Source organism: Homarus americanus, unplaced genomic scaffold (assembly GCF_018991925.1).
Source record: "Homarus americanus isolate GMGI-L3 unplaced genomic scaffold, GMGI_Hamer_2.0 scaffold41246, whole genome shotgun sequence".
Classification (NCBI taxonomy): domain Eukaryota; kingdom Metazoa; phylum Arthropoda; class Malacostraca; order Decapoda; family Nephropidae; genus Homarus; species Homarus americanus.
The window spans coordinates 129,833-148,980 of NW_024733028.1; the positions used below are offsets into that span (position 1 = coordinate 129,833).

A 19,148-nucleotide genomic window follows, 5' to 3' on the forward strand; every position below is an offset into this window, starting at 1 on the left:
AAAAATTAAATACTTTTTCACCTGTTAATAATGCTCATTAGAAATGTAGCAGTCATTCTTCTGAGTCAACCAAAACTGAGAGTGTTCATTATTATCATAACAGACTGTATTCCCACAATCTAACCTATAATTTTCCTATTGAGCTGTCACAAATAGTCAACTAAAAGCCTTAATTGAGAGACCGCTTTACAAATACTGTATTCACTTTAATGACTACCAACTCTCCTTATACAGAGTGTCCAACAGTACCAGCTCCATTAGCGGACGGATTAGACCCAACTACCTGTACAGGAACTGACAGATTAACACACCATAAGAAGAAGCTATCGGAGACACCCACCCAGGGACTCTCCTGGAGTAATAGTGGCACCATATTCCTCAACTCTGCCTCTCAAAAACTCAAGACAGATAGATAGGCTCTTCTCAACTCCTCTGCTTGAACATGAACAAACTACAGCTTCTATGCTGAAAACTGAACTCATTCATTTATCTGGGAAGGATCAGTCCATGACAAAACACATTTGAGCACATTACTACAAGCCAGACGTTCTCTGGGATCAAACGAACACACATCATGATGGACCATTCCTACAACATGGTACAATCTTACACACCCAGCCAACACAAAACATCATGTCAACTCATGTAAATATTAACAAGTCCGAAATCAATCCTACATGATAAAATTTACTATATGCCATAATAAGGTTCACAAGAACCTGTACAAAAATCTGACTTTACAATCCACTAACATACATTTACAGTACAAAGAGAATCAGGCAAAACCTAGGGTATGAACTAAATATTGACAGAAATGTTGACAAATATGGAGAAAAATCTCCTTAACCAATCTCTACAGGCTGCTTTACCTGGGTTATGAAGCCTTGGAGCACACCCTAAAATATGTCCCCAACAGAACAATATGAGGCTGTAACTGAAGTTGTAACTCCAGTCTTAAGAGGAAGAGGGTTTACAGGAAGACCTCAATGCTTTTATTGAAGAACAACAATCCAGGATTAACCAGCGAAGAGGCCCCATGAAATGTTTGGTTATATTCAAACACTAAAAAAAAAGGTTAGCAGTAACCAAACGAAAATAATACTGCACACTGTGAAATAGGAGTTCCTCTCTGGACACAGCAAGTGGAGTTATGCTGCCCTAACGTAACAACACACTAGCGGTTATTAGCAAATGAGTAAAAAACTTTTGAAACAAAAACAACAAAGCAAAGTCACTGTTCTATGGTACTGTTCTGACATAAGGACTGCATGGCATCAAATACTGTATGTAAGTATACAGTAATGTATTAAGATGGTGAGAAAGCTGTTACCTCCTGACAGATGTTACCAAGCAAATAAATGTTTGGTCAATGTAGAACAATGGCTAAACAGGGTCAACACCTGGACTCACAGTGTATGGTTGAGCCTGAAGTAACAGATACTTATGGTGTTGTAACTGAGGGTTGTCCAAGTCTCTGACCTTAATGGCTACTTTTGCTCCCAAATACTGTATCCTTGTTTTTAAGGATATGACCACAACCGAGATATAACTAACTGATAGATATATCAGCTAATAAGATTCAGGACTGAACTGGGTTTCCAACCAACACACTTGCTGGGTAATTACACTAATCATTTGGTCCAAGTATAACAACATATACAAAGTACTATAATGATAGTAAAAATATATACAGTACCTGAAATGCTATCCCTTTTGTTTAAACTACCAGCTTGGGTATACCAGGAGACTATCCTCCCTGTACTGTAATACAACATTCCTAAGAGTTAACTGTACTCACCTCTGGAAGGTGGATGATTCATAAGGATGGCCAATGGACACTCATCATCATCAAGGATATATTCTTTTTGTGGTGAAGTTGCTCCTCCATAACCATCATCATTTCCTATGACAGTCTGCAAAAGAAAACAAACGGTGAAATCTATTGTCAAATTTGTCCACCAGTAAAGAATTGACAATTCACAGGTCAACATGACATCTAAATGATAATTTTAAAAACATATTCTTTGATTCCTATAAGAGAGAACAAAGTGAAAGTGTTGTAACAAATGTATTCTACTATACTATGGTGTTCTTCCACAACAAGGCCTAAAGATATCTAAAAAACACACACACACACACACACACACACCCACGGCTTCTTCACACAGTATGTCCTCCACACAACATTTCCATCTCCTCCTTCATACCGCCCACCTCTAAATTATAAGGACATGTTCCACTATAAGTTTGTCATTTATTCTCATTAGTGATCACCTTTATCTTCATACAAGAGAACTACACAAGCTTTCTGCCACTCTCTTTGTGCACTTCCCTCTCTCCTTCATTACCTCTACTGCACACTCTTATCATCCAGTTTATCCTTTTTCCACCTCCCATCCCTAACTATTTGCATATAGGTTTCTCTCTCTGCTGAATAAAATCGTCTGGTATTAATCATAAGTAATGTCTCATAGTCAAAGGGATAACAGTTCAGCAGTTAACCTGTCCACTTCTGGTGTCTTACTATTCTTAAGTTTGTTTACATCATCTCTTCTCCTCCTCAATTATTATACTTTATTCTTTCACTTTACAGCCTTTCAATCCTCCTCATCCCAAACACAACAACTCTGGCTCATTTCTCACTTGTTGGTGTCACCTCTGAGGTGAATAAAATCATCTAGCGCTAATAAAATTAAATATTAAACCTGGTGTCTCCAGAGTGAAGGGTTAATATCAATAGTTGTTCAAAATATTTTCCCAATAAACACTTTTTTTCCACCACAGAATATCCCTTATTTTCAATTGACATTTTCATTTCCTATGGTTTCTCACCCTATTCATTTCCCTCTAAAACCTTTAAGACATTCTCTCCCCAACCATTCTCTGCTCTCCGTCTGCACTCACTCATCAATCTCTTTACTCTCCTCCCAATACTCCAGGACAAAGAAGGACAGGAATATTATGATAGCTACACCAACATCCCCAATCTATCTGGTATGTCTCCAATTGTTTCATTTATTCTATGCCATTAACATGTAAGCATCACAGCCATTTGATGATTAAAGTATTTTAGAAAGATCTTCATAGGACAACCTATTTTTAAAAGTATAATAATTTAATATACTTATAGATAGATGCACTACTGAAATAAATATCCTGAATGAATCCATAGCAACTAGATACATGTTATAGAAATAAGCTACAATGGTACACAAATATTTTTCCTTTAATTTTCTCTAAATCCTATAAGTCTCTTTCAACTTTACAGTAGAGCAGGTCACACAGGACCACCTCAATAATTAATGATCACAACAACTATTCAAAAATCCCTTAACCCCTTCACTACTGGATGCCACTTATAAAATCTTAATGTACTTTGTTAACACCAGCCATTTTATTCAGCTCAGAGGTGACCCTAGATACAAGGAGTTAGCAGACTATCTCTACTAACCCCTTCACTACAGGAACGCCACTTTAAAAATTTTATTTGGATACCGCCAGGCGTCTTTATTCAAAACAGAGACCCCTTAGTACCCGAGGGGTTAATAAAGACAAAGCCAACACACGTGATCTGCCACACTTGATTTTCCTTGGCAACTCAAACACCTCCACTTGGATGAGTAACTGACCCTGATATGCTATAGTAACACCATGATGCTCAAGGATCACATCTACCTCAAGGTGAGAGGTTAGAGAGGTACGCCAGCAGTGTGGGAAATATTATATACTGTATGTGGTAGAGCCTTCCAACAGTTAGATAATAAATGAATGGAAGAGAAAGTATGCAAGGTAATTCAGATCTGAAAATGGCCCCACCATATCAATAAGGCTCTCATAAGTTTGACAATACAGTATTTTCTCGCTTTAACAAACTAATTCGAGCCGCCCCTTTCCGTTAAATCGAAATCTCCACTAAATTGAATTTCCGTCAAATTCAACACCGAAAGCGCGGCTTGGCAAGTGGGGTTTGTTTACATACGCTCAGTCTTTGTCCTTCCGCCATCGTGTGGATTGTTCACTGCTACCTCTCGGTCAATTAACTACTGTGTTTAGACATCATGCCGAAAGTCTCTCAGAAGTCTCAGAATGGAAGTGGTGTGGGGGAGAAAGTCAAAAGAGTGCGGCCATCAGTTGGAAAAAGTTTGGAAATTATAAACAAATTTGAAAACAAACACCGAATCCCCTAGTTAAGGTAAGCCACGAATAATGTTTCTAATATTTCTATGTACATATCATGTGTCTGAAGGGTCTCCGTGGGTGTGAGCGTAACGGAATTAATCTCGACTTAGCCAACTAGTTCACTAAATTGGGTGAAAATAACAGAAAAAATTCCTTTCACTAAATCTAGAGTTCGTTATATCAGATTCCGTTAAATCGAGACTATGTAAATCAGACTGTCAAGTGGGCTACAATATTATTATTGTTAGTGAGAATATCAAAAGCGTGTTATCACTAGGAGACAATGAGTCACGTAGAGGATATTTAACACACAATCAATGGACGACAAATTGTGAAAATCTGAATGTTTGGCTGTGTGGACGCAACAAGTGGTTGTTTACATAGAGTTTACCGCAGTAACTCTCTGTGGCTAAAGTTTCTCTACATTTGTTGTTTTATTGTTTGTTTGTTTCTTAAGTGCATCATCCATATCTTTTGGTTTGAGTGGGGGGTGGGGGTGGGGGATGAAGAAACATAGAACACGTGTGTGAATTGTGGAAGAGGAGCACAGTATTGTAGCGTCATTTATGAACTTTAAAGCCTTAATTTATTTATAACAAACTATGAATGGAAAGATGAAAGAATTCCTAGTTTTGACGAAGGCAACTTGATTCACCCCACAAGAGGTTCATCATAACAAGACAATCATTCTACATAGGACCTAACTATACATTTTATTAAGGATTAACTAAGTGTGAAATGGTAAATAAAACTTTCAACAACTTCTACATAAAAAATCAACAATGACACACACCTGCACGAGACAGTAATTATTGGCGTCCTCTTTATAAAGGCCGTACTTGTCCAGCATTTCTCCCACCACACTGAGGGCATTATCCCTAATAGACAGAAGCAACGTCTTGTAAGGCACATCAGGACGAAGAGATTCACCATAAATCTGGAAAAATACAATGTATATATTATATCCATACATAAAGAATTGTGTTATATTTCTTGTAACTGTATCTACCATTATGTTATCTATGTACTGTGCTGTTTATTGATACTGTAGTGAAATATTAATCTGACAGTACAGAGGAGGAGGAGGAGGAGGAGGAGGAGGAGGAGGAGGAGGAGCTGGAGGAGGAAGAGCTGGAGGAGGAGATGTTGAGATGAATCAGCCTACAACAGGAGATGATACTGAATAATTGTTTGAATATCAGCAAAAACAGAAATCTTATCACATTATTAAATAGGGAGATACTACATGAGGCGAATGAATCAAGGTACAGTACAGGTATTTGAGCTTTCCCAATACTGTATATAGTCCCATGATAAACACTGGGATGAGTTAGCAAATCATCCCAGGTACTCTCTCACTGTACCTGCTGTTAGTTACCTTTTTCAACTTAAATTCGATTCTGCATTAATTCTTACAATATTACACAGATGTATTTAACTCTTAGCAACTCTATTATCAACTCAAGTGGACATGAAGCACAGAGTTACTTGAGTTACATGTACTGTACTGTATCTCATTTGTCTTTTTTTTTCTGTGCACAATAAAAGATGTTGCATGTACAGTTGTGGATAAAAAGAATGTGGCAAGATGGGAGGGAATGCAAGCTGGGTCTGCCTCATAATAAAACGAAATATACATCAACTTCTATGTAATGTTGCCAAGTCACCACCTACAGTACCTCTACCCTCCCATCCACCACCTACAGTACCTCTACCCTCCCATCCACCACCTACAGTACCTCTACCCTCACATCCATCACCTACAGTACCTCTACCCTCACATCCACCACCTACAGTACCTCTACCCTCCCATCCACCACCTACAGTACCTCTACCCTCCCATCCACCACCTACAGTACCTCTACCCTCCCATCCACCACCTACAGTACCTCTACCCTACCATCCACCACCTACATTGCCTCTACCCTCCCATCCACCACCTACAGTACCTCTACCCTCCCATCCTACCTACAGTACCTCTACCCTGTACCTCTACCCCTCACACCCACCACCTACAGTACCTCTACCCTCCATCCACCACCTACAGTACCTCTACCCCTGTACCATCCCATCCACCACCTACAGTACCTCTACCCTCCCATCTTTTTTTTTTTTTCCCGGGCATTAGCCCATCCAGGCACAGGTCACTGACCCACATCGGGGCCTGGGGGGCAAAAATGTAATAATAATAACAATAACAATAACAATAACAATAATAATAATAATAACAATAACAACAATAATAATAATTATAATAATAATAAATATAATAATAATAATAATAATAACAATAAATATAAGAATAATAATAATAATAATAATAAATATAATAATAATAATAATAATAATAATACAGTGACCCCTCGTTTAACGAACACCTCGGTTAACGTAATTTCGATTAACGAACTGCCTTCCATAAGGATCTTCAATTCGGTTAACGAAGTTCTTACGAACCGACCTCAACATGTTTTCGCTTGCACTGACCGGGCAACCAGCTTTAGTATCAGTCCGCCAATACAGTAATCGGTTCTAGGACTTAAATTCCTTACTATTTTAGTAAATATCAAGAAGTTTATACTATTCAATAATTTTAAAAGTTTAATATTCAATTTTTTAGTCATTTTAACAATTATTGAACATAATTGAAGGTAAAGTGACTAGTTTAATGCGGCATCCAGCCTCTTAACACAGCAAACAGGAGTTAGTCTCTCTGTTTTCACTGGAGGTAACATCTTGCTTGAGACTCTCTTCAACTAAACGCTTTTTTTCTGTGTTTCCAAGAAAATTATTGGTCATTTTGAAATATATTTTACATATTGACAATATATAATGCAGTGCAGTGTTGATTTAAAGAAAATAATCTTGAATTACACCAAGAGAGCTAAAATTTTATGGGTGAAATGGCGCCATGGGGTGACTTCTCTTCCACCCCAATGCCTTCTCTTCTTCCTTCTCCTCCACCCCCATTCTAAATCCCATCATCATCATCATCATCATCAGGAGCCTTCTACATACACACCTCAAAGTAAGTGAACTTTTCTACCATTTTTGTTGAATTTAGGAAATTTTCGGTGAGCTGGAACCAATTACCCAAAAACCCATTGAAACAATGGTTTCGGTTAACGAACTTTTCGGTTAACGAACGACCTTCTGGAACGGATTGAGTTCGTTAACGGAGGGGTCACTGTATAATAATTCACAGTAAATAAAATTTACAATAAAAAATATAAAATTTAAAACAAAATAATAAAATAATAATTATAATAATAACAAAACTATAATAATAATAATAATAATAATAAAGAACCATAAAGAAATACAAAAATTAAAAAAAAATCATAAGTGGGAAGTTCACCCCCAACCGGTGACGTCACAACCAATCACAGAGCTATTCACAGTCACGTGACCTTTTAGCAACTTTAACCCTTATTTTTGACACTTTTTGGCCCAATCTATTTAAAACTATCATTACCATAGTGAATTTAAGCGCTTTCTTTACCCATTGACCTGCCAGTTTACGAAAAAATTCCGACCGGCAACTCGTCCATTGTGTGTATATGAGGCAGAAAGTCAGATCATCAACTTGGGACTTGGTCACATATGGCAGCAGGGTCTACCATTAGACAACACAATATGCTTCCAATATCTTCCCAGGTGGTAGTACCTCCCTGTTTGGTAGCTGCCTACTACCTACCACCTACCTCTACCCTCCCATCCACCACCTATCCCTACCCTCCCATCCACCACCCCCCTCTCTCCCTCCCTGTCTGCTGAATCCTTTTTACCCACAACTATACAATCTACCTTGAAGATGATCCAACCATATTCCTCCTACAGTTTACTGAAGAATCCTATATACTGTTCTGGTTATGATGCAGAATGAGGCAGTAAAGAAGGATGTGATGAAGGTGTTTGTGTTTACTGTAATACGAGGATGATCTGGAGTGGGTTGGAAGAGGTCAACAACAAAAAGTGAAGAAGATAAAAGCAAATGGTAAACCTGTAGTAATGAAGATATGTGGAATATTGTTCTTAAAGCTATAATACAACTATTTAAGGGTCTATGATCTAAGCTACAATATAGAAAGGCTTATGGTAAACTTACAAAGCTAAAACAAATTAAATATAAATGATTGAGCTTTAATCCTGTTTTTTAGAAGACAACAATTGCATCAAGAACCTTCTTTATTTAAAGACAACAGTGTAATAGAGAGGGAGGTGCTTGGTATACTAAAACAGGTTTACAGATTAACACTGGCTTGCATTACGAGGGCGGATGAGACTCTAATCCCTCAGTAAGCAGCCTGTAGGACAGGAGCTCTCTGGTTTATGGATGCAGCCCTGTATACTAGATATGATGGACCAACCTTTAAATGTAATTTTACTAACAAAATCTGGACGAGGCAACTCATATATATAGACACCAAGTAATTATACAACTATAGTAAGGTGTCAGCACTAACCTCACGTACTCCCCAGTGCCACACAACAAACTTTATGGACACACGACTCACAAAACCTATCAATGTCCCACAGGTCATGAACCTTGGGAGTGCTGCCCATTTGTGTCAGTCTGACAACCTCAACAATTACCTTAACTATATAAACTCTGGAAGCTTCACACTATACAGAGTTAGTACAATACCTATCAATGAAACTGTACTATAGGCCTGATATGATCTTGAACCCCTTCAGGTGATTTTATTCATGAGAGAGCAGACCCCATACACAAATGGTTAACTACTCTCACTGGAACTATTCTCCTTTTTCCTAAACAGAATGGATATAGAATCCCTAGAAAGAATTCAGAGGAGAATGACAAGACTAATCCCAGGCATGAGGAACCTTGAGTACAGAGACAGGTTAAAGCATCTTAATTTGCACTCCCTCAAGAGACGTAGAGTGAGGGGCGACATGATAGAGGTGTATAAATGGAAGTCAGGGCTAAACAAAGGTAACATAACAAAGGTACTCAAACTATCCAACCAGGAGCGAACTCGTAACAATGGTTTTAAATTAGATAAATTCAGATTTAGGCGCGAAATAGGTAAACATTGGTTTGGAAATAGAGGAGTGGATGAGTGGAACAAGTTACCAAATATCATCATTAACTCGAATACGCTGGATAGCTTCAAATATAGATAGGATGGATATATGAGCGATAGGAGTTGGGTGTAAACGGGACTGCCCAGTATGGCCCGCTGCAGTTTCCTTCATTCTTATGTTATTAAATGTCTTCCCGCCTAAATCTAGAAGCCTTACTCTTAGATAAAAGTTTAAGACCTCGCATAAGACTTGTCCAGGTGAGAGGAGAACCAAAAGAGACAAGACAACTATAGACCCCATCCCTTCATAAAGCTGCAACTCCCTCACCTTTCACCATGAAGTTAAAGTTACCAAGAAAATTAATTACACTGAAACTCATTCCTATTACCAATCAACAAAGTTCTCAATAGAATCAATGAACCAATATAAACATTGTTAATACGAAGGTTAGGGATTCACTTTGTATATACACACAAGAAGAGTCTAAGAGGTGCGTTTCAACTTCTTGTTTCCGTTCTTTCTTGTCACTTTCTACACTTTCCTTGCACACTACCACATCCCCCTTTCTTGTCCCAGCCAACACAGCAAACAGGAGAGGAGTAAATACAGGTAGATGATCTCACCTTCAGAGTGCCACCTGTGTCAGGACCACCGTCTTTACTTCGGAACTGCTGCAGTTTCTTCTCCAGCTTCTGTGCTCTTCTCCGTCTCATCACCGCCTCAGGGTTACTGATGCTGCGAGTGAAACTTGTCTCTGGTAATTCTGTAAGAAAGTCTATATTTAATCATTAGCTTAAGTAATCTACATACATAGTACAGCACAGTGCATAGGTGATGATAATGTGTGAATCTTGAAGTGGGGAGCAAAACAATGAGTAAAGGGAGACAACAAGTGGTAAGAGAAAGATGTGAGTGTATCATATTCTATACAAAGCAAAAGATGAAGGAAAAGGATAATTTGACAAGACAAAAATCCATCTAATTAAAAAATATGTAATAACCCAGTTTTCTTGTGCTGTCCCGTGTTCATATATCTATTGCAGGATATAATCAGACATTTGTTAGGGCGAAGCAACGTCCATCATGAGTATTTTACCTCATATTATTTACTTATTTTTCAGCAATGGTAATAATGCCTAGCCATCCTTAAACCTACTTCCTGTACCTCATCTCAGACTGGAAAAACACACACATACACCCTGAGGCATTTGTAGGTTCCATAGACTTTAGCAGAGTGATAATAAAGAGACCTCATCCACCACTTGCTTCCTGGGTATTCTCTGCTGCAACCTAGAGAGCTGTAAGACCTTTGTGGCTCACCTTAATAGATTTCATAAAACCACAATGTAATTATCAAAACAGTCATCAGTCTCAGGGATATTTTTAAGTCTCATTTCATGGTTTATGGACATCCTTAGTGAATATTCTTAAGCTAATGGTACCTCTCTGTTTCCTCAATCTCAATTGTAAACAGTAGGTGGAGGAGAATGAGGAATAGGCCAAGAATGACATGGGGACGGGTTGTAAGGAATGTCATCAAAGCCTTGAACCTGATGAGAGAGATTACAAGAGACCGTGCAGCATGAAGAGCTGCCATCAGGTAATTACAGCTAAGCCAGGGAAGCGTAGAAAAAGGCCATAAAACATTGATGATGATGAAGAGTGTTTCATGTACAGCTCTCCTATAAAAATTGTCCTCTTCCTCTACTTTACAAAGAGGAGTTTATTATTCTGTAAGGACTGTTGATTATATAAATTAGTATGCATGGCACTTTAATATGTCTAAGGTTACATAAAGATCACCCCATTTAAAAACCCTTCTGCAGAGCTCTGGGAACATTTATTTCCACATTTTTTTTAGAGTTGGGTAATATAACTAACAGGTCATTTACTGAACCTATAATTTTAAACTGGAGATTGGATCCTGAAATGCCATCCTTATGACGAAGGAATATAAAAAGTGAATGACCCGACTCCTCCCCCCAGGTCATAAGACACATGGTTTAAAGTGAGGTTATCTCCTGGATGCCTCACTGTCTGTTTGAGGAAAATGAGGATGTTGGTGAGAGACTTAAGCCAGGACATGAGACATTTCCCCTTTAAATGATAACAGTCTTTCAAGTGAGAACCAAGTTTATTAACGAATTTTGAGATCCAATTATAGAGAGTTCAAAATTGTGTATATTTTAACTAAACTTCGCCAGTGAGTCCCAGTATAACAAGATGGCTCTGACATAAAGGATTAGTAAGATCCCAGTATCACAAGTCATCTGTTTTCCTTCTCAGTCATAAAATAAGATCCCAGGTTTCATTCTCTTATTTTCTGGATACCAAAATGTCTTACAGCCAAAGTCCTAATAATGTATATTGAAGAACTAAGAGGAATATTTCTCTTGTATAATTTATAGTTTAGGAATGAAGTTTTTTGGACAGCAATAGGAAAAGTTATCAGCCCAGAGTATAAAGGAACTGGTTACAAAATATATCACGGTTAAAATCCTACCACAGTAATTGTATACAATACTGTACACACACTATAGTCAGTTGCTTTTTTAGTTGATGGTTCAAGCCCCGCCCCTTCTTGCAGCTCATTGGTTCATACATAATGTTTGATTAATATTGAAATATCACAAATAAATTCACATACAACTGTTAGGGATACCCAGTTCTGACTCATTTCAATGCTGAATTTAATGTATGTAAAGATATAACTGCTTGAAAACTTTATCTTTCAAGATATGAGAGGAAAAAGTTCGAAATATTTACCGTCGAAATCCACAAACAAATTCACACCTTGTACCGTCAACTAAAAAGTACTGTACGACTGTATAAGCAAATCATTCACATTGAGGTTAGTACTGTACTGATACTCTTTGAACGTGACTTTACTGTACCTGTATACAACTTCTCTGCCACCGACGAGTCTGCTTCATTTGCTTCATTAGCTCGCCGTAGTTTCTCTTGCTTCTTGAGTTCTTTCTTCTCACGTTTGGACAATTTACGCTGGAACGGCTGTTCTTTGGTGGGTATGGGTGTGGTAGGGTGAGGGGGTAGAGTGCTGACTATTGAAGAACCACCCTGCAATAACATCTTCTGGTTACTTGCAGGTTTTTAAGCCTGCCAAACTCAAAGGGGACTTCATCACAGCTCAGTGTAACACAACACTGCCCACTGTCTACACTCCTATTTCCTCTCCAGTTTTATATGCGAGTTTTCTGGCATAATGAATTAATAATTTTGCTAAGAAATGAGCTATATACGACTAAAATAAAAACTATACTAAAGTCGTTTGGTTAATTAACTAATCAATCCTTGCATATTGATTTCCATTATGTAGTCTTCTACCGAGCAGGATGATCATGTGCACAACACCACCACAACCTCCTCCACAACACAAGGCCTCTCCTCGCCCTCCTTCTGTGGCACTCTGGGAAGGCTTACAGATCTCCTTTAAACAGTTTGTATTATGATAACTACACAATGGAGGTCATCTTGGCTGGGATGGAACCTTACAGCCTAGCACCCACTGTTTCCTCTCACTATTGACTTGATTACTGTAGCTCTGACACATACCATGCTAGAAATAGTGAGTAACAGGCCATGAAATACTTCCCCTCCCATCATACCAATTCCGCCTTTATTTCCACTTAGAATAACAAATCCATTTTCACTGTTTGTAGCCTACCCACCCACCCACCCACCCACACACAATAAGCCTTCAGTATACCATCATCAGTCTCCAACATGCCTCTACACTCACATACCTAACCCTCTACAGCATCTTCTCTCTATCTACCTCTCACATTCCTCTACATTATCTCAGCACCTCTACTCCTCCCTCCTCACTGTGAATCTTTCTGAGACACAGTATGGGACTCTTTCTAGTTTATTTCCGTCCAACCACATCCAACGTTCTACCTGCATTTACTTCTTTGATATCTGTGATGCTGGGACTATTTCAGTGCTAAATAATGAGTGTCAGATGCAGCATTTTGTGACTTGAAACAGCATCAGCACAAATTACCGTTTGTGGACTGTATTTTTCATCATAATTATGTACCATAGAGCATGTAATTTCTAAAGTAAATTAGACTTTTTTACCATTACTGCCTGTACTATAATTATCACTATATCTACCCTGTCGTCTGATAACTCATTCTCAACACTGTTCATTATATCATCACTAATAACTTAATCTTTAATAAATATCTAACTTATATAGTCCCTGTCCACACTCTTGGTAAACTTTCTTCAGTGATGAGAATAACAGGTTTAGTTTGGTTGGTTGGTTGGTCTGAAATACAATTGGTATAGTAGCCCTGTTTGTGGAACATTATACTGTAGCGATTTACTGTATTACTGTAGCGATTTAACTAGATTTATTAACTTATCATGGGATATTTATAGAACCATCTTTCAAATACAATACAACATTGACTGAGTAACCTTCACAACAGTCATTATAAATATACAAATTACGTTATGTTGCAGTTCATGTATTCACTCTACTTAAATGAACAATTTGGCAAACTGGAGGTCAATAAAGTTCTATCTATGAATGTAAATGTGAAAAAAAAAAATTAATAGGTGACACAAATAAAGGTCACACAGGTGTACCTCGTATGAAATGCCGGAATTGTAGAGGTCCATCCGGCGGAGGAGAAACCTGCCCTCCCGATCATCTTTGTTCCAGTTTAGTTGTACTAGGAGAGGCTTCTCGTCCTCAGCAAGGCGACGTTCTTCTGCAATAATTACTCACATTAGCCATGAGCACCGTTCTGTCGTCTTACCAAGCATTATGCACATTAAATTAGGAAAAAAATTGTGTAAGTGAATCTCTCTTATCCTCTCTCTCACGCATTCTCTCTCTCTCTCCCTCAACTCAATAATACGCATTAAACAGCTAAACATTTTGATAAAACTTGTAGTGTGTGTGTGTGTGTGTGTGTGTGTGTGGATATAATCTAACAAGCTCATGGGAAAGTTATAATATTAAAATCTTCTTTCTTTACCCTGAGGACTTAGCCCTTTGAGTACAATGTCTTAATCCCTTGAGTATAATACATTTATCCCTTGAGTATGATGCCTTAACCCCTTGTGTATGATGCCTTAACCCCTTGTGTATGATGCCTTAACCCCTTGTGTATGATGCCTTAACCCCTTGAGTATAATGACTTAATCCCTTAAATACAAATACTTCACCCCTTTATAACAATGCCATCATACTCAAGGGGTTTAATACATCATACTCAAGGGGTTAAGTCATCATACACAAGGGGTTGTCATCATACTCAAGGGATTAAGACATTGTACTCAAGTTGTCTGGTGGGGGAAGTTGTCTGGTGGGGGGGAAGTTGTCTGGTGGGGAAGTCTGGTGAAGTTGTCTGGTGGGGGAAGAAGGTAAGTTGAAGTTGTCTGGTGGAAAGTTGTCTGGTGGGGGAAGTTGTCTGGTGGCGGGAAGTTGTCTGGTGGGGAAGTTGTCTGGTGGCGGGAAGTTGTCTGGTGGGGAAGTTGTCTGGTGGCGGGAAGTTGTCTGGTGGCGGGAAGTTGTCTGGTGGGGGGGAAGTTGTCTGGTGGCGGGAAGTTGTCTGGTGGTGGGAAGTTGTCTGGCGGGATTTTATGGGATTTCTTGGTCAGGTTTTGTGGCCATGAACTGTGGCAACAACACTGACCAGACCCTCTGTTGTGTCCTGTGTTGCCCCTGGGTATAACACAAGGGCGAATTTGGGCGAAGGGAGGTGGAGGGGGGACTCAAGGGTAAACGCCCCCCTCTCCCCCCCTAATTTCCTGTCAGCAGTAAATATTTCCCTTATTTCCCTAAACGGAAGCTCTGTTATATTGGTTCATTTTGCATCTCTGGCCTTTTCTATGACTCCAGGCTTATGAGAACCAAAGTGACCCCCAGTTAAGGCCACCCTGAGGACTACCAGCCCCACCCCCCCCTAATCTCATATTCTGAATTACTGAAAAAGACATATAGATGTGTATATCCGTAGTGTGTGAGTGTGTTCGTTTTGTTTTACATTACACACACACACACCGTAATTACACGAGTATATTATTTCTTTATATATCAAATACTGTCACTGAGATACTTGGTCTTTCTCGCATCATCACCCCTTAAGAGTTACTACGTTACTAATACGTTAACCATGATGACGGTAGTAACGTGAGAGGAAATGTCTACCACACCACCACACCCAGTAGATCACCGTCACAGCCTGCGCCAGGGAAGGTAAACATGCCGGCTAAAATTGCCATGGAAACCGCAAAGCTTCCACCAGGTCTAACGTCTCGTGAGCAGCTGTCGACCAATAAACCAGCGACGCGCGGGAAGCTTCCTGTGGGAGGGATTTATTTCCCAGATTGTAAACCCAGCCCAATCACACGCCCACTTCCTCCCGGGCACACGTCAACATCTATGAATAACACCTGACAATGAATTTAAATAACTCCTAACTATTCCGCCAGCTGTTGTCTGTGTTCTTCTGTGAGGACTGACACGTTTATCTAGTGCCATGATTAGTCTGAATTTATTATAATAAAGAAAAACATGTTCCCCACCCTCTTTTTTATTCAATGGCTTGCGTAACAAATTTATCTAATGAAACTGCACTTAGTATTTATTTATACAAAACAGATACTTAAATTTTATTCTCCGTGGAAACAAAAACACGATGTAGACGATCTAACAACAATAGCGTAGCCTCGGGGTGGACTGAGTAGGGTTTATGTAACGGAACAAACATACCGGTATATTATAAATAGCTAACACCCTGTCAGTATTCACGGTTCGGTTAGATTAGGTTAGTTATAAGAACATAAGAAAGTGGGATACTGCAGGAGGCCGACTGGCCCATACAGGGCAGATCCCTTTCACATCCATCCCAGCACTTCCATGTGCCTATCCAACTTCGTCTTGAAGCTCCCAAGCGTACCCGATCCTACTATAGCACTCGGTAGCCTATTCCACATATCCACAACTCTATTACCAAACCAGTGCTTGCCTATATCCTTTCTGAATTTATCTAATTTAAAGCCATTTGTTCTAGTTATTTCGTTATTACTGAGCTTCAGAACATCTTCCATTTTACCCTTGTTAATCCCACTTACCCACTTGAACACCTCTATCATATCTCCCCTAACTCTACGCCTCTCTAATGAATGCAAGCCTAAGCTTTTCAGTCTTTCTTCATATGGAAGGTTTCTAATATTATGGATCATTTTTGTCATTCTTCTTTGTACTCTCTCCAAAGAATCTATGTCCATTCTATAATAAGGACACCAGAATTGAACCGCATAATCCATGTGTGGCCTCACTAATGCTAGGTAAAGTTTCAAGATAACGTCAGCAGTTCTGTTACTCACACTCCTAGATATGAACCCAAGAATCCTGTTTGCCTTGTTGCGAACGCTAATACATTGTTTTCTAGGTTTCAAGTCGTTGCTAACAAATACACCTAGATCTTTTTCACAATCTGAGTTTTCTATTTCCGAGTTACCTAGTTTATACTTAACGTTTGTATTCGTCTTCCCTATCTGTAGTACCTTGCATTTATCAGTATTAAAATTCATTTGCCAGTCTACTGACCACTCATGTAAGGTATCTAGATCTCTTTGAAGGTGTTCAAAGTCACTGTCTGAATTTATCACTCTCCCCATTTTGGTATCATCTGCAAATTTACTAATCCTACTAGTTATACCTAAATCAAGATCATTAATGAATATAACAAACAGCAGAGGGCCTAATACAGATCCCTGGGGAACTCCGCTTTTGACCGCACCCCAGTCTGACTTAAATCCATTTATGCTGACTCTTTGTTTCCTACCAGTTAACCATGACCTAATCCATTTTAATAATGATCCACCTATTCCATGTGCTTCTACCTTCCTTATCAATCTCTCATGAGGGACTCTATCGAATGCTTTACTGAAATCTAAATAAATTATATTATATGACTTATCATTATCTACCGCTTCAAATATTTCTGAGAAAAAGCTAAGCAAATTTGTGAGACAAGAACGTCCCTGGGTGAACCCGTGCTGAGAAGAACGAATTAAGTTGAATGTTTCAAGGTGGCTTCTGATTTTCGTAACAATAATTGACTCTAGCAACTTGCCTATGATTGACGTGAGACTAATGGGACGGTAATTTGATGCAATTTATTTATCACCTTTTTTGAAAATCGGAACTACATTTGCAAGTTTCCAAGCTTCTGGCACTAGGCCCGATTCTAATGACTTATTAAATAAAACTGCTAATGGATTACTCAACTCATCTCTACATTCTTTTAATATTCTAGCATATACCTCGTCTGGACCAGGCGATTTATGAGGCTTCAGTTTGTTAATTTCTTTAAGCACATCGTTACTAGTAATATTGATATTCATCAACATATTTTCTATACTGTCGTTATATACCTTATGAACTTCTGGTAACTGTGCTAGGTTTTCATTTGTGAATACGGAGCGAAAATGACTATTTAACGTACTACACATTTCTAACTCATCATCAGTCATTTCTCCTGTCGTAGTTTTAAGGGGACCTATTGTATCTCTAACCTTTGATTTATACAGTTGATAAAAAGTTTTGGGTTATTTTCGATTCGTTTGCTACCTTGATTTCCTAATTTCTCTTTGCTTTCCTAATTTCTGTTTTTACCTGTCTTGTTAGGTTCTGATAGTAACCAAGTAAGTGATTTTCGCCTTTCTTAACTTTTCTATATACTCCTTTCTTTTTCCCTAGAAGATCTAAGAGTCTATTATTCATCCATTTTGGTTGGTTCCGTATCGATCTGAATTTTCTTTTAGGGATGTGTTTATGTGAAACAAAACTTATCCCTCCCTTCCAATTCTTGTTATTATCGTTTATAATTCTCTATTCATTTTTCGTCTATTTGAGACAGAACACAGCACCAGCCACACTGCCTCCTTCATGTACAAGAAAAAGGTTTTAGTATCCATTAAGTTGTGTCCACAGTATCTCTAAGGGCTCGCCAGGATCTACTGTGACGTTTTACCACAAGATGATTCCAATTGATTTCATTATTAACGCAGTTCATTATTATTTGTCCTATTTTGAAATACGTTTGACGTTTGATCGATCGTCCGTCTCCTTGTTAGTGGAGGGGGGGGGGGAGAAAATATAACATCTGGCTACGGTAAAATCTCGGTGCAATTTAGATGCTATTCTGGTTATCATCTCCACGTGGTTGTCTAATTAAGGTGTGTGATCAGATTACTAGCTAGAAATATCAAGTCTTTCATACAGGTGAGGTAGTATAGGTATCTCTCAAGCTGTTCCTTCAGTAGCAACACACCCATTGATGTTTCTCTCACCCCCCAGACAGTTCATACACATTACTAGGCCAGTGATCTAGATAAGCCAAAGGTGATGAAACCAATAGGAATACAAAAGGTTTATATCTTTAGGGACTCATAAAAATAGCTCCAGCAGTCAGTAATAGTAGGCGTTAAGTCACTCACCTCCGTTCTCGTGTATCTCGTAGAGGGCGTACTCGGGGATGGACAACATACGCATATCCGGCCTAAACTTCTCGACCAGTGTCTCGATGACGTAGCGGGAGTTGGCGGTGCTGGGGACGCGGATGCACTTGGTCGCCACCTTCTGTCCGGAGTCTTGGAAGTAGAACCTCATCACCCCGTGGAATTCCAGCTCCTGTAAGACAACACACACACGTTAATATGTTTATCACCATGACTTAAAACTATATTAATTACTTAGAGAATTAACGTGACTTAAATCCTCGTAAAGCTTATAGACATTAGGTGCTTATTACACTGTAAACAAGCGCCCTTTCACACACACAGAGGCATTATTCTCCACAGCAGAGTTGTCAGTAATCAATATCAATCACCGCTGTAGGACGCCAACCTTATGCAGATGTGAAGCCTTAGTAGTG

At 38.9% G+C, this 19,148-nt stretch overlaps 1 protein-coding gene across 1 annotated transcript in view; it reads right to left on the bottom strand.

Moving 5' to 3' along the window:
* Positions 1 to 18,904, bottom strand: part of LOC121869231 (afadin-like) — a gene marked incomplete at both ends in the record, with an annotated part of 146,929 nt that extends 128,025 nt beyond the window's left edge. The window contains 6 exon segments of the mRNA XM_042370471.1: positions 1,799 to 1,913; positions 4,973 to 5,116; positions 9,849 to 9,988; positions 12,120 to 12,303; positions 13,843 to 13,967; positions 18,712 to 18,904. Coding sequence (XP_042226405.1) covers positions 1,799 to 1,913; positions 4,973 to 5,116; positions 9,849 to 9,988; positions 12,120 to 12,303; positions 13,843 to 13,967; positions 18,712 to 18,904 — 901 coding nt within the window.
* Positions 18,905 to 19,148: the final 244 nt, after the last annotated feature.